This window comes from Coregonus clupeaformis, chromosome 8 (genome assembly GCF_020615455.1).
Source record: "Coregonus clupeaformis isolate EN_2021a chromosome 8, ASM2061545v1, whole genome shotgun sequence".
NCBI lineage: Eukaryota > Metazoa > Chordata > Actinopteri > Salmoniformes > Salmonidae > Coregonus > Coregonus clupeaformis.
Genome location: NC_059199.1, coordinates 54,922,132 through 54,935,307, shown reverse-complemented (window position 1 = coordinate 54,935,307; position 13,176 = coordinate 54,922,132). Strand labels below are relative to the sequence as shown.

At 53.0% G+C, this 13,176-nt stretch overlaps 1 protein-coding gene across 1 annotated transcript in view; it reads left to right on the top strand.

Annotated features, from left to right (window-relative positions):
- The first annotated feature begins 11,666 nt into the window (after positions 1 to 11,666).
- The window catches only part of zanl (zonadhesin, like), a 42,975-nt gene continuing 41,465 nt past the window's right edge, over positions 11,667 to 13,176 (top strand). Inside the window, exon 1 of the mRNA XM_045222281.1 lies at positions 11,667 to 11,765. Within this exon, the coding sequence (XP_045078216.1) occupies positions 11,680 to 11,765 (86 nt within the window). The 5' untranslated portion in view covers positions 11,667 to 11,679. The remainder of the gene's footprint in view (positions 11,766 to 13,176) is intronic.

Here is a 13,176-nt window from a genome sequence, read left to right as displayed (position 1 = left end):
ATGCCCTGTTGCTTCTCCCCGCACTAGCCCTGAGATGCGTGTCCTCAGCCCGGTACCTCCAGTTCCGGCACCACGCACCAGGCCTACGGTGCGCCTCAGACGGCCAGAGTCTGCCGTCTGCCCAACGGGGCCTGAACTGTCCGTCTGCCCAACGCCGTCTGAACTGCCCGTCTGCCCAACGGGCGCCTGAACTGTCCGTCTGCCCAACGCCGTCTGAACTGCCCGTCTGCCCAACGGCGCCTGAACTGCCCGTCTGCCCAACGCCCGGCTGAACTGTCCGTCTGCCCAACGCCGTCTGAACTGCCCGTCTGTACTGAGCCTGCAAAGCCGCCCGTCGGCCATGAGCCTTCAGAGCCGCTCCGCCAGACCGGGAGCCGCTAGAGCTCTCCGCCGGACAGGATCAGCCAGAGCCTTCCGCCAGACAGGATCAGCCAGAGCCTTCCGCCAGACAGGATCAGCCAGAGCCTTCCGCCAGACAGGAGCCAGAGCCGTCCGCCAGACAGGATCAGCCAGAGCCTTCCGCCAGACAGGATCAGCCAGAGCCTTCCGCCAGACAGGATCAGCCAGAGCCTTCCGCCAGCCAGGATCCGCCAGAGCCGTCCAGCCGGGATCCGCCAGCCAGCCAGGATCCGCCAGAGCCAGCCAGCCAGGATCCGCCATTTAGTCCGGTACTGCCCCTTAGCCCGGTGCTGTCCCTTATCCTGGTGCTGCCCCTTATCCTGGTGCTGTCCCTTATCCTGGTGCTGCCCCTTAGTCCGGTGCTGCCCCTTAGTCGGTGCTGCCCCTTAGTCCGGTGCTGCCCCTGAGTCCGGTACTGCCCCTTAGCCCGGTGCTGCCCCTTAGTCCAGTGCTGCCCCTGAGTCCGGTGCTGCCTCTTAGTCCGGTGCTGCCCCTTAATCCTGTGGGGTTTAGTTGGGGGGTGGTCATTTGGAGGAGGCTACGTAAGCAGGTAGTGACTATGGTGGGGTGGGGACCACGACCAGTGCCAGAGCCGCCACCATGGACAGACGCCCACCCAGACCCTCCCCTAGACTGTATGCTGGTGCGCCCGGAGTTCGCACCTTTAGGGGGGGGTACTGTGACACTCTGGCTCTATGGACTTTTATTTTGAGCCAGGGTTGTTATTTTTCTGTTGGGTGTATTTCTATGTTTGCTTTTCTGTTGGGTTGGTTTCTATGTTTGGTCATTGACTCCCAATCGGAGGTAACGAGTGTCAGCTGTCGGCTCGTTATCTCTGATTGGGAGCCATATTTAAACTGGGTGTTTTCACTTTGTCTTTGTGGGTTATTGTTCCATGTTTCAGTCATTGCGACTGTGGACTTCACTTCGTCATTTGTTTGTTGTTTTTTCGTGGTTGCTTTAATAAATAAAGTCATCATGTTCACTCCACGCGCTGCGTATTGGTCCGCTTCTTCAGACGATCGTGACAGACAGGAGATGTTTGACGTTTGTACACAATTTTTTCAAATAACTGTTCATACTCTACACCAAAGGGACATTTTGACACATCGGAAACTTACTGAATGAAAGTCAAATAGAAAAACCGAGAAAAAATTGGAAATCCTATCAACAAAAGTGTTCTAAGGTGACCAAAGTCTGAAATTCAAAGCGTTTCCGCTAACTTTCCTAAGATGGCCTTAACTGAACCATTAAACTCTGATTAATAATTTATCTGAGTTAGTTGAAATTATTTACTTTTACTCACTGTTCTGTTTTAGTTGTAATACTTACCTTGAATTTGGCTTCCCCTGATCTGGAGTAATTTCCTTTAGCTAGAAAATGACTGTCACGATCGTTGACTGAAGACACGGACCAAGGCGCAGCGTGATAAGCGTACATATTTTAATTGTACTTACACGAACAAAAACAACAAACCAAACGATACGTGAAGTCCTAGGTTAATACAAAACAAACCTTACGGAACGAGATCCCACAAAGACTAGTGCAAAACAGGCTGCCTAAGTATGGTCCCCAATCAGAGACAACGAGCTACAGCTGCCTCTGATTGGGAACCACCCCGGCCAACATAGATCAAAACGATCTAGAACGAAAACATAGAAAAACGAAACATAGAAAAATCCACACCCTGGCTCAACATTTAAGAGTCCCCAGAGCCAGGGCGTGACAGTACCCCCCAAAGGCGCAGACTGCGACCGCGCCACACAAACACAAGAGGGTAGGGGCCGGGTGGGCATTCCGCCTCGGAGGCGGATCCGGCTCCGGGCGTGACCACCACTCTCTCTCCACCCCCCCGTTGCGCCCCTGATCTGGTCTGGCCCCGCTGGCCGGAGCTGGACTGGACACCGGTGGAGCGGATTGCTCTGGCTCCGGAGTGGAGCAGCTGACAGGCACGGGCCGTGCCGGACTGGACACACCCACCACTGGCTTGGTGCGGGTAGCAGGAACGGGCCGGACCGGGCTGACGACGCGCACCACTGGCTTGGTGCGGGGAGCAGGAACGGGCCGGACCGGGCTGACGACGGGCACCACTGGCTTGGTGCGGGGAGCAGGAACGGGCCGGACCGGGCTGACGACGCGCACCACTGGCTTGGTGCGGGGAGCAGGAACGGGCCGGACCGGGCTGACGACGGGCACCACTGGCTTGTGCGGGAGCAGGAACGGGCCGGACCGGGCTGACGACGCGCACCACTGGCTTGGTGCGGGGAGCAGGAACGGGCCGGACCGGGCTGACGACGCACACCACTGGCTTGGTGCGGGGAGCAGGAACGGGCCGGACCGGGCTGGCGACGCGCACCACAGGCTTGGTGCGAGGGACAGGAACAGGCCGGACCGGGCTGGCGACGCGCACCACTGGCTTGGTGCGGGGAGCAGGTACAGGCCGGACCGGGCTGGCGACGCGCACCACAGGCTTGGTGCCAGGGACAGGAACAGGCCGGACCGGGCTGGCGACGCGCACCACTGGTTTGGTGCGGGGAGCAGGAACGGGCCGGACCGGGCTGACGACGCGCACCACTGGCTTGGTGCGGGGAGCAGGAACGGGCGGACCGGGCTGACGACGGGCACCACTGGCTTGGTGCGGGGAGCAGGAACGGGCGGACCGGGCTGACGACGCGCACCACTGGCTTGGTGCGGGGAGCAGGAACGGGCCGGACCGGGCTGACGACGCACACCACTGGCTTGTGCGGGGAGCAGGAACGGGCCGGACCGGGGCTGGCGACGCCGCACCACAGGCTTGGTGCGAGGGACAGGAACAGGCCGGACCGGGCTGGCGACGCGCACCACTGGCTTGGTGCGGGGAGCAGGTACAGGCCGGACCGGGCTGGCGACGCGCACCACAGGCTTGGTGCCAGGGACAGGAACAGGCCGGACCGGGCTGGCGACGCGCACCACTGGTTTGGTGCGGGGAGCAGGAACGGGCCGGACCGGGCTGATGACGCGCACCACTGGCTTGGTGCGGGGAGCAGGAACGGGCCGGACCGGGCTGACGACGCGCACCACTGGCTTGGTGCGAGGAACAGGAACAGGCCGGACCGGGCTGGCGACGCGCACCACTGGCTTGGTGCGGGAGCAGGAACAGGCCGGACCGGAGCTGGCGACGCCGCACCACAGGCTTGGTGCGAGACACAGGAACAGGCCGGACCGGGCTGGCGACGCGCACCACTGGTTTGGTGCGAGGTGCAGGAACAGGCCGGACCGGGCTGGCGACGCGCACCACTGGTTTGGTGCGAGGGGCAGGAACAGGCCGGACCGGGCTGGCGACGCGCACCACAGGCTTGGTGCGAGGGTCAGGAACAGGCCGGAATGGGCTGGCGACGCGCACCACAGGCTTGGTGCGAGACACAGGAACAGGCCGGACCGGGCTGGCGACGCGCACCACTGGTTTGGTGCGAGGTGCAGGAACAGGCCGGACCGGGCTGGCGACGCGCACCACTTGTTTGGTGCGAGGGGCAGGAACAGGCCGGACCGGGCTGGCGACGCGCACCACAGGCTTGGTGCGAGGGTCAGGAACAGGCCGGAATGGGCTGGCGACGCGCACCACTGGCTTGGTGCGAGGGGCAGGAACAGGCCGGACCGGGCTGGCGACGCACACCACAGGCTTGGTGCGAGGGTCAGGAACAGGCCGGAATGGGCTGGCGACGCGCACCACTGGCTTGGTGCGAGGGGCAGGAACAGGCTGGACCGGGCTGGCGACGCGCACCACAGGCTTAGTGCGGGGAGCAGGAACGGGCCGGACCGTACTGGGAACACACACCACTGGCCTTGTGCGGGAATCAGGAACGGGCCGGACCGGACTGGTGACACACACCACTTGCTTGGTGCGAGGAGCGGGACTGGGTCCGGTCCGACCTTCTAAACCTCCGCTCCCTCTGCTGCCTAACCAGTTCCTCTCGCCGTGCCTCTACACTCTCCCTCTCCCTCATGACCAATAGCCCCCGTAACCTGGTGGCCTCCTCTCCTAGTCCACAGATTCGCCCTGTAGCTGCCTCCTGCTGCCCCGTCATCCACGGCGTGTGCCCCCCCAAAACATTTTCTTGGGGTTGCCTCTCGCGTGTCCGTCGTCGGCGCGTTTGGCGCCGTTTCTCCTCTCCTGCCTGGGCATTTACCTTTGCCCATGGCCCTCTGCCCGCGAAGATCTCCTCCCAAGACCACCATTTGCCCACCTGCGACATCGCCATCTTCTCCTCCTGGGCACGCTGCTTGGTCCTCTTATGGTGGGATCTTCTGTCACGATCGTCGACTGAAGACACGGACCAAGGCGCAGCGTGATAAGCGTACATATTTTAATTGTACTTACACGAACAAAAACAACAAACCAAACGATACGTGAAGTCCTAGGTTAATACAAAACAAACCTTACGGAACAAGATCCCACAAAGACTAGTGCAAAACAGGCTGCCTAAGTATGGTCCCCAATCAGAGACAACGAGCTACAGCTGTCTCTGATTGGGAACCACCCCGGCCAACATAGATCAAAACGATCTAGAACGAAAACATAGAAAAACTAAACATAGAAAAATCCACACCCTGGCTCAACATTTAAGAGTCCCAGAGCCAGGGCGTGACAATGACCTGTCATGTGACTTGTCAGGAGGAAGTTAGTCATTGTTGCCTCATGTAGAGTTCAGAGTGCTCTGTTTCAGTTGTCTGCTCACAATCTTCATCCATCCTTTACGTTGTATGCCTTAGGAAGCTTTGTCAGTGAGTATTTTCATTCCTTTTGCATATATCGTTTGTTTCACCCCTTACAGAAGTGCCGCACCTTCCGCGAGAAACCACTGGACCAACGCAAGGCTTTCCTGAAAGAGAATGGCATGTGCTTTAGATGTTGTTCATCCTCCTTTCACATTGCCAAGAACTGCAAGTCAAGCGTTAGCTGCGCAGAATGTGAGAGCGAGAGTCATAACAGCGCCCTTCATCCAGGATCACCCCCCTGGGTCAAAAAGGCAGACCTTCCTACAGAGCACGGTAAAGAGGAAGAGCTCACACCCCCCTCCGACGGAACGTCCCAGTGTACGCAAGTCTGCGGTGGGAACCTCACCGACAGGTCTTGCTCTAAGATATGCCTCGTCAAAATCTACCCAACAGGCTACCGAGCAGTGACATCCTATGCCATCCTCGACAAGCAAAGCAACAGATCATTGGTTCGTTCTGAGTTCTTTGATATCTTCAGGGTACAAGGCCCCAGCTCTCCCTACTCCCTTAAGACCTGCGCCGGAGTGAGGGAGACAGTAGGAAGAAGAGCCAATGGCTACCAGGTAGAATCTATGGATGGGCAAGTCAGTCTTCCGCTGCCAACTCTCATCGAATGTAACGAGATCCCGAGCAACCAATCTGAGATCCCAACTCCAGACGCAGCCCTCCACCAGGCTCACCTGAAACCCCTTGCTCACATCATCTCAGATCTTGAACTTAAAGCTCCCATCATGCTCCTTCTGGGAAGAGACATTATCAGAGTCCATAAGGTGCGCAAGCAAGTTAATGGGCCCCATGACTCACCATACGCCCAGAAGCTTGACCTCGGATGGGTCATAATAGGCAACGTCTGCCTGGGGAGCATTCACAAGCCTCTCTCAGTGAGTACCTTTTACACAAACACTTTGGAGAAAGGACGCCCTACTCTCTTTGAGCCATGTCCCAACATCTTCTTGGTGAAAGAAAGATTCCGGAATGCTCAAGCTCCCGATCAACCTGCATTATGCTGCTACAAAAGTCTTCCTTGCGACAAAGAGGAAGTTCACTTGGGCTGCAATGTGTTCCAGCAAACTAGAGATGACAATAAAGTGGCCTTCTCCATCGAAGACAGCACTTTTCTGAAAATCATGAAGGAAGGGATCAGGAAGGACGACAGCAACAGCTGGGTGGCACCATTACCATTCAAGTCACCAAGACGTCGTCTCCCCGACAATAGACCTCTAGCGCTGAAATTCTTCTCCTCCCTCAGATGCAACTTCCTTAGGAAGCCCAAGATGAAAGACCACTTTGTCTCTTTCATGGAAAACATTTTTGAGAATGGTCATGCTAAAGTGGCTCCGCTCCTGAAAGAAGAAGAACGGTGGTACCTACCTACAGAAGCCTGAGGGACATAGGCACCTGACTCACCCAGAGCCTCCTGTTGCTAATTTGTGTATTGATATTGTTTTTCCAGAATTTTCCCCCCATTCCCAGCATAAGGCGCTAGTAGATTCAGGCGTGGCTGGGAATTTTATTGATCGCCAGTATGCTCGTAGTTTAGGGATTCCTACTGTGTCTGTTGATAAACCTTTCCCTGTGCATGCATTAGATAGTCGCCCGTTAGGGTCAGGCATAATCAGGGAGGACACCACCCGACTTCTGATGAGGACGCAGGGAGGTCATGAGGAGAGGATTAGCCTCTATCTGATTGATTCTCCTGCGTATTCTGTGGTGTTGGGACTTCCCTAGGGAACCATTCATGCCCCCACGATTTCATGGCAACAGAGGGCTCTTAAGGGATGGTCCGGTCAGTGTTCAGGGAGGTGTGTAGGAGTTTCTTTGGGGGCAACTACGGTGAAAGTCCAAACCAGGTTTCCACTATGCACATTCCTGCCGAGTATGCCGATTTGGCTATCACCTTCAGTAAAAAGAGGGCGACTAAATTACCACTCCATCGTCCGGGGGATTGCGCGATAAATCTCCAGGTAGGAACTGCACTTCCCCGGAGTCACATGTATCCTTTGTCTCAGGAGGAGAGGGAGGCTATGGAGACATATGTCACCGAGTCTCTGAGACAGGGATACATTCGGCCAACCACTTCACCTGTCTCCTCGAGTTAATTTTTTGTGAAGAAGAAGGATGGTGGTTTACGCCCGTGCATTGATTACCGTGGCTTAAATCAGATTACCATCAAGTACAGCTATCCATTACCCCTGATAGCTAGTATGACGGAATCATTGCACGGGGCACGCTTCTTCACAAAATTGGATCTCAGGAGTGCGTACAACCTAGTGCGTATCCGGGAGGGAGATGAGTGGAAGACGGCATTTAGTACCACCTCTGGACATTGTGAGTATCTTGTCATGACATACGGGTTAATGAATGCTCCATCAGTCTTCCAATCATTTGTGGATGAGATTTTCAGGGACCTGCACAGACAAGGGGTAGTGGTGTATATTGATGACATACTTATATACTCCACTACAAGGGCCGAGCATGTGTCCCTGGTGCGTAAAGTGCTTGGAAGACTGTTGGAGCATGACCTGTATGCTAAGGCAGAGAAATGCCTGTTCTTTCAGGAGTCCATCTCCTTCTTAGGGTACCACATGTCCGCGTCTGGGGTGAGGATGGAGAGTGACCGCATTTCGGCCGTGCGTAATTGGGCGACTCCAACCACGGTAAAGGAGGTGCAGCGATTCTTGGGGTTTGCCAACTACTACCGGAGGTTTATCCGGGGCTTTGGTCAGGTAGCGGCTCCCATTATCTTGTTGCTGAAGGGGGGACCGGTGCGTCTGCGGTGGTCAGCTGAGGCGGACAGGGCTTTTAGTCACCTAAAGGACCTGTTTACCTCGGCTCCAGTGCTGGCTCATCCGGATCCCTCCTAGGCCTTCACGGTTGAGGTGGACGCATCCGAGGCTGGGATAGGCGCTGTACTTTCTCAGCGCACGGGCACACCACCCAAGCTCCGCCCCTGTGCTTTCTTTTCGAAGAAGCTCAGCCCGGCGGAGCGCAACTATGATGTGGGGGACCGGGAGTTGTTGGCGGTGGTCAAAGCCCTGAAAGCGTGGAGACATTGGCTTGAGGGGGCTAAACACCCTTTTCTCATTTTGACTGACCACCGCAATCTGGGGTACATCCAAGCGGCGAAGAGGTTAAACCCTCGCCAGGCAAGGTGGTCCATGTTTCTAACCCGTTTTGTTTTCTGCTAAGGCAGATGCTCTGTCCCGACTGTATGACACAGAGGAGAGTTCCGTGAAGCCGACTCCCATACTTCCGGCGTCGTGTCTGGTGGCACCGGTGGTGTGGGAGGTTGACGCGGACATCGAGCGGGCGTTACATAACGAACCCTCTCCGCGATCATTTGATCTATTGGGCTCACACGTCACCCTGGCATCGGTCGGACCGTGACCTGTCTTAGTGGGAAGTATTGGTGGCCCACCTTAGCCAAGGACGTGAGGGTTTATGTTTCCTCCTGCTCGGTGTGCGCCCAGTGTAAGGCTCCGAGACACCTGCCCAGAGGGAAATTACAACCCCTACCCATTCCACAATGACCGTGGTCCCACCTATCGGTGGATTTTATGACTGATCTTCCTCCCTCAAGAGGGAACACAACCATCCTGGTCGTTGTGGATCGGTTTTCTAAGTCCTGTCGCCTCCTTCCTCTGCCCGGACTCCCTTCGGCCCTACAAACTGCCGAGGCCCTTTTTACACACGTCTTCCGGCACTACGGGGTGCCTGAGGATATAGAGTCTGATCGGGGTTCCCAATTCACCTCAAGGGTTTGGAGGGCGTTCATGGAACGGTTGGGGATCTCGGTTAGCCTTACCTCAGGTTTTCACCCGAGAGTAACGGGCAGGTGGGAGAATTAACCAGGAGGTGGGTAGGTTTCTGAGGTCGTATTGCCAGGACCGGTGAGGGGAGTGGTTGGTTTTCCTACCCTGGGCAGAGATGGCTATAAACTCCAACCGCCACTCCTCAACTGACCTCACTCCTTTCCAGTGTGTGTTAGGTTATCAGCCGGCCCTGGTACCGTGGCATCAGAGCCAGATCGAGGTACCTGCATTGGACGAGTGGGTTCGGCGCTCGCAGGAGACCTGGGACGCTGCACATGAACGTCTGCAGCGGGCCATCAGGCATCAGAAGGCGAGCGCCGACCGCTACCGCAGTGAAGCCCCGGTGTATGCACCGGGGGACCGGGTCTGGCTCTCGACCCGAAACCTGCCCCTTCGCCTGCCCTGCCGGAAGTTGGGTAGGCGGTTTGTGGGCCCATTTAAAGTCCTGAGGAGATTGAACAAGGTATGTTATAGGTTACAGCTTCCTATTAATTATCGTATTAACCCCTCGTTCCATGTGTCTCTCCTCAGGCCGGTGGTAGCTGGTCCACTCCAGGAGTCTGAGATACGCAAGGTTACTCTTCCCCCACTGGACATCGAGGGGGTACCGGCGTACTCGGTCCGTTCCATCCTGGATTCGAGGCGTCGGGTGGGGGGCCTGCAGTATCTTGTGGAGTGGAAGGGGTACGGTCCGGAGGAGCGTTGCTGGGTTCCTAGGAGGGATATCCTCGATCCCTCCTTGTTGAGAGAATTCCATCAGAATCATCCCACTCGCCCCGCGCCGCGTCCTCCTGGCTGTCCCCGAGGCCGGTGTCGACGCACGGCTGGAGCCGCGCGTCAGGGGGGGGTACTGTCACGGATTCTGCTGAGACTGCCCTTCCTTCTGGCTCGGGCAGGCTTCGGCGTTCGTCGTCACCGGAGTACTAGCTGCTGCCGCTCTATGTTATAGGTTTCTATGTTCATTTGATTGTTGTCTGTTGTTGCACACCTGTTCCCTATTATGTTAGTTTGTCTTCCCTATTTAACCTGTTCACGTCCACTGTGTGGTGTGCGTGTTTATTTGCTTGTACGAGTGTCATTTTGTGAGCGGGTTTGCTCCTCCCTGGTTGTGGAGGTTTTTTGCTTGTATTTCTTTACTATTCAGTAAAGTAGATTTTCATTTCATTCTGTGTCCTGCGCTTGACTCTGGCCTACCGCATTCCACAGACATTCGTGACAGACACCTTTTCACAGAGGAGGCCATCCGTACAGCCGGTCTTTGGATAGTTGGCGGTAAAAGGTGCGTGAACAGCATCATCCACCAGTGTGTCACCTGTCGGAGACTTCGTGGTCTTCCTCAGGCACAGAAGATGGCCAGCCTTCCTGCTGATCGTCTCTCCACCGAACCTCCGTTCACCCATGTCGGACGTATTGTTTCCCATGCCAATAAAGCCCTTTGAATTTAATTGAATTGAAAGATGGAGAGAGAGTGAGAGCGTGAGACTCATGGGCCAGCACCTCTTTACGACCTCCTATAAAACCTCTTATCAGCGCTCCGGGTGGGCTGCTCTGCAGTGATTCCCAGTCCAAACTCCAAACGGCATTTCCAAAACTAATGCTTGGGAACGTGTCCAAGTGTGGATGGACCTCTCTAGCCTTTCTGGCAGTCCTTCTGAAAACGTATTACTGCCAACGGATAAGATGTTTCCAAGATTGATTTGTTTGTAATTGTTTTATTCATGTTACGTGGTGGAAAGCACTAAGTGGGAAATCTGAATGTTCCCCAAATAATTGTATGCCAGCAAGAAAGTAGTTGTCAGCAGCAGTTGACAGTGCAGATGTGGACCATTTTTATTCAACTATTCAATTTCACTTCATTTGAATTTAATACAGATCTAATTCTTGTATGAAACAACATTGGGCCTAACGTCCAATAGCCTATAGGGCGGTTTCCCAGACACAGATAAAGCCTAGTCGTGGACTAAAGAGCATTTTCAATGGAGATTCTCCAGTCCAGGCTGAAGCTTAATCATGTTCTGGAAATTGGCCCAAAATGTTAATTTGTATAGTTCCCTCGCCATACTTTGTCTGCCTGTCAGTGTCCATCCCAGCGTAAGGCCAGGGCTGAAGGGTCCAACCTCAGACCACACACACACACACACCGTGCCCGTGTCTATAACAGCCAAACATCATTATGCATCCAATGCAGGTTATGCAATGCCCATTTTTATACATCTATCCAGGTCATTTACAGGTGAAGTGCGTTATTATGGTTCTCTGAACTTTACAGTGATAGAACTGAGAAGCATCCCCACCCATTCTAACTGTACACTGTCTTCAGACAAAACACACAGGTCGAACACACCCATGCCATATCACTCACTGTAACTCATTCACTCATTGGGTTGGTGGTTTTGCAATGTGCAAAGCAAGATAATACACAGCATGAGACGTAGGCTAGTGATTACTAATGCACCCCACTCCCTTACCCTCTCTCTCTTTACCTCCCTCCTCCCTCTCTCTTCACCTTCCACCCACCAGTATAAAGGTGATATGAGTCATAGCATTTCCAATACACCCCACTCCCTTCTTCACCTCCATCTTCTCTCTCTTCACCTCTCTCCTCCCCTCTTTTTTTAAACTTCTCCATTCCACCTGTAGATGTATAAAAGTCCCCTGATCCATCAGATCGGCCTCACTCCCTGCTAACTAAATGGTTAGCCTGCTAACTCTAATGTTAGCCATGGGTAAATTTAAAACAACGATTGTTTTACTGCTGTTGATATGGGGGTACAGCGCAGTGGCTAACACAGAAGAAGGGTGAGTAACAGAAAGACTGAGATTTTAATATTGATCCATAAACAAGTGCTATGGTTGTGGACGTCTATTTGCATAATTTGAATGAATTGGTTCAGTATTCAATTGATTTGGGCATTATTATACATTATCAATATTTTACTGATAAGTATGCGGGCATCACTGTTACAGTGTTTGGAACATTTTACCAGCAATGTTTTTGAAGGATTTGAATTTAGTTGGATGATTTGTAGATGCTTATTGTGAAGACATCATTGAGGGACATATAGTGTAGCTTATAAGGCTTTTGGGGGTACAGAACTATACCCAGAGCCAAGTATTTAGGGATTTTGGCTATTGAGGTTTATGAAGCATTTACATGACACTACAACATTCTATGACAGCCATGTTAGTGCACCATTAACATTACATAGGAAATACACTGAGTGTACAAAACATTAACTCAATATTAGGAAGGTTTTCTTAATGTTTTGTACACTCTGTGTATTTAAACAATGCTATGTAACTGAATGTCTAGATTTAGAACAATATTCAGAAGTCTAAAAGTTGGCCCAACTCTCTAAATACATGGCTATGACTGTACCCTACAATGTATTGTAGTCTGTTCTGGTGGAGCTGGTTTAAACAGCGGTGACTTTGGTTGATTGAATAATTTATCACTAGTGTCTCACAAGTTTCTGTGAATGGCTTGTTTCCTCTCAAGTTATTCTGAATTATTTTAAAACAGTATGGAATCACTTGTTTTTGATGCATTAATGCATTGATGCATTTCATTAATTATACTCTACTTGTACAGTATAGAAGATAATCTCTGCTGGTATATTTGATACTACGATTTCTTATTCTTTACATAGAATAAGGATAGATCATATTCAGTAACTTTTCTATTCATGATTAATCTAACTGTAGATTACATTGCACTAATGCACTAACCTGTAAGTCGCTCTGGATAAGAGCATCTGCTAAATGACTAAAATGTCAATGTAAAAAATGTCATCTGAAACTCACTATTCACTAGTGTTGGGGAGTAGTGAACTACATTTAGTTCAACTAGTAATTTAATTACATTTTGCTGTAGCTTGGTGGTAGTTCAACTAAATTCAAATCTTGGTAGTGTTTTCAGTAGTGAATTACTTTTTTTGCCATCTAGTGGTGCAGCTAACTACTGTAACTACACACTACTTTTTTATTTATCCCTCTGACCTTCTGAGAACGAGAACGTTGCGTGATGGTCCCAAGGGTACTTTCACTGGGGGACCTTTGTCTAGTTCCCTGTACGTTCCCAGGACGTCGCTGAGGACCATGTTATGACCTTTGTAGGACGTTCTCCGGACGTTCATTTTACTAGTCCTTAGGACATCGCATGATGGTCCCAAGGGAACGTTCTTTGGGAGACCTTTTTATAGTTCCCTTA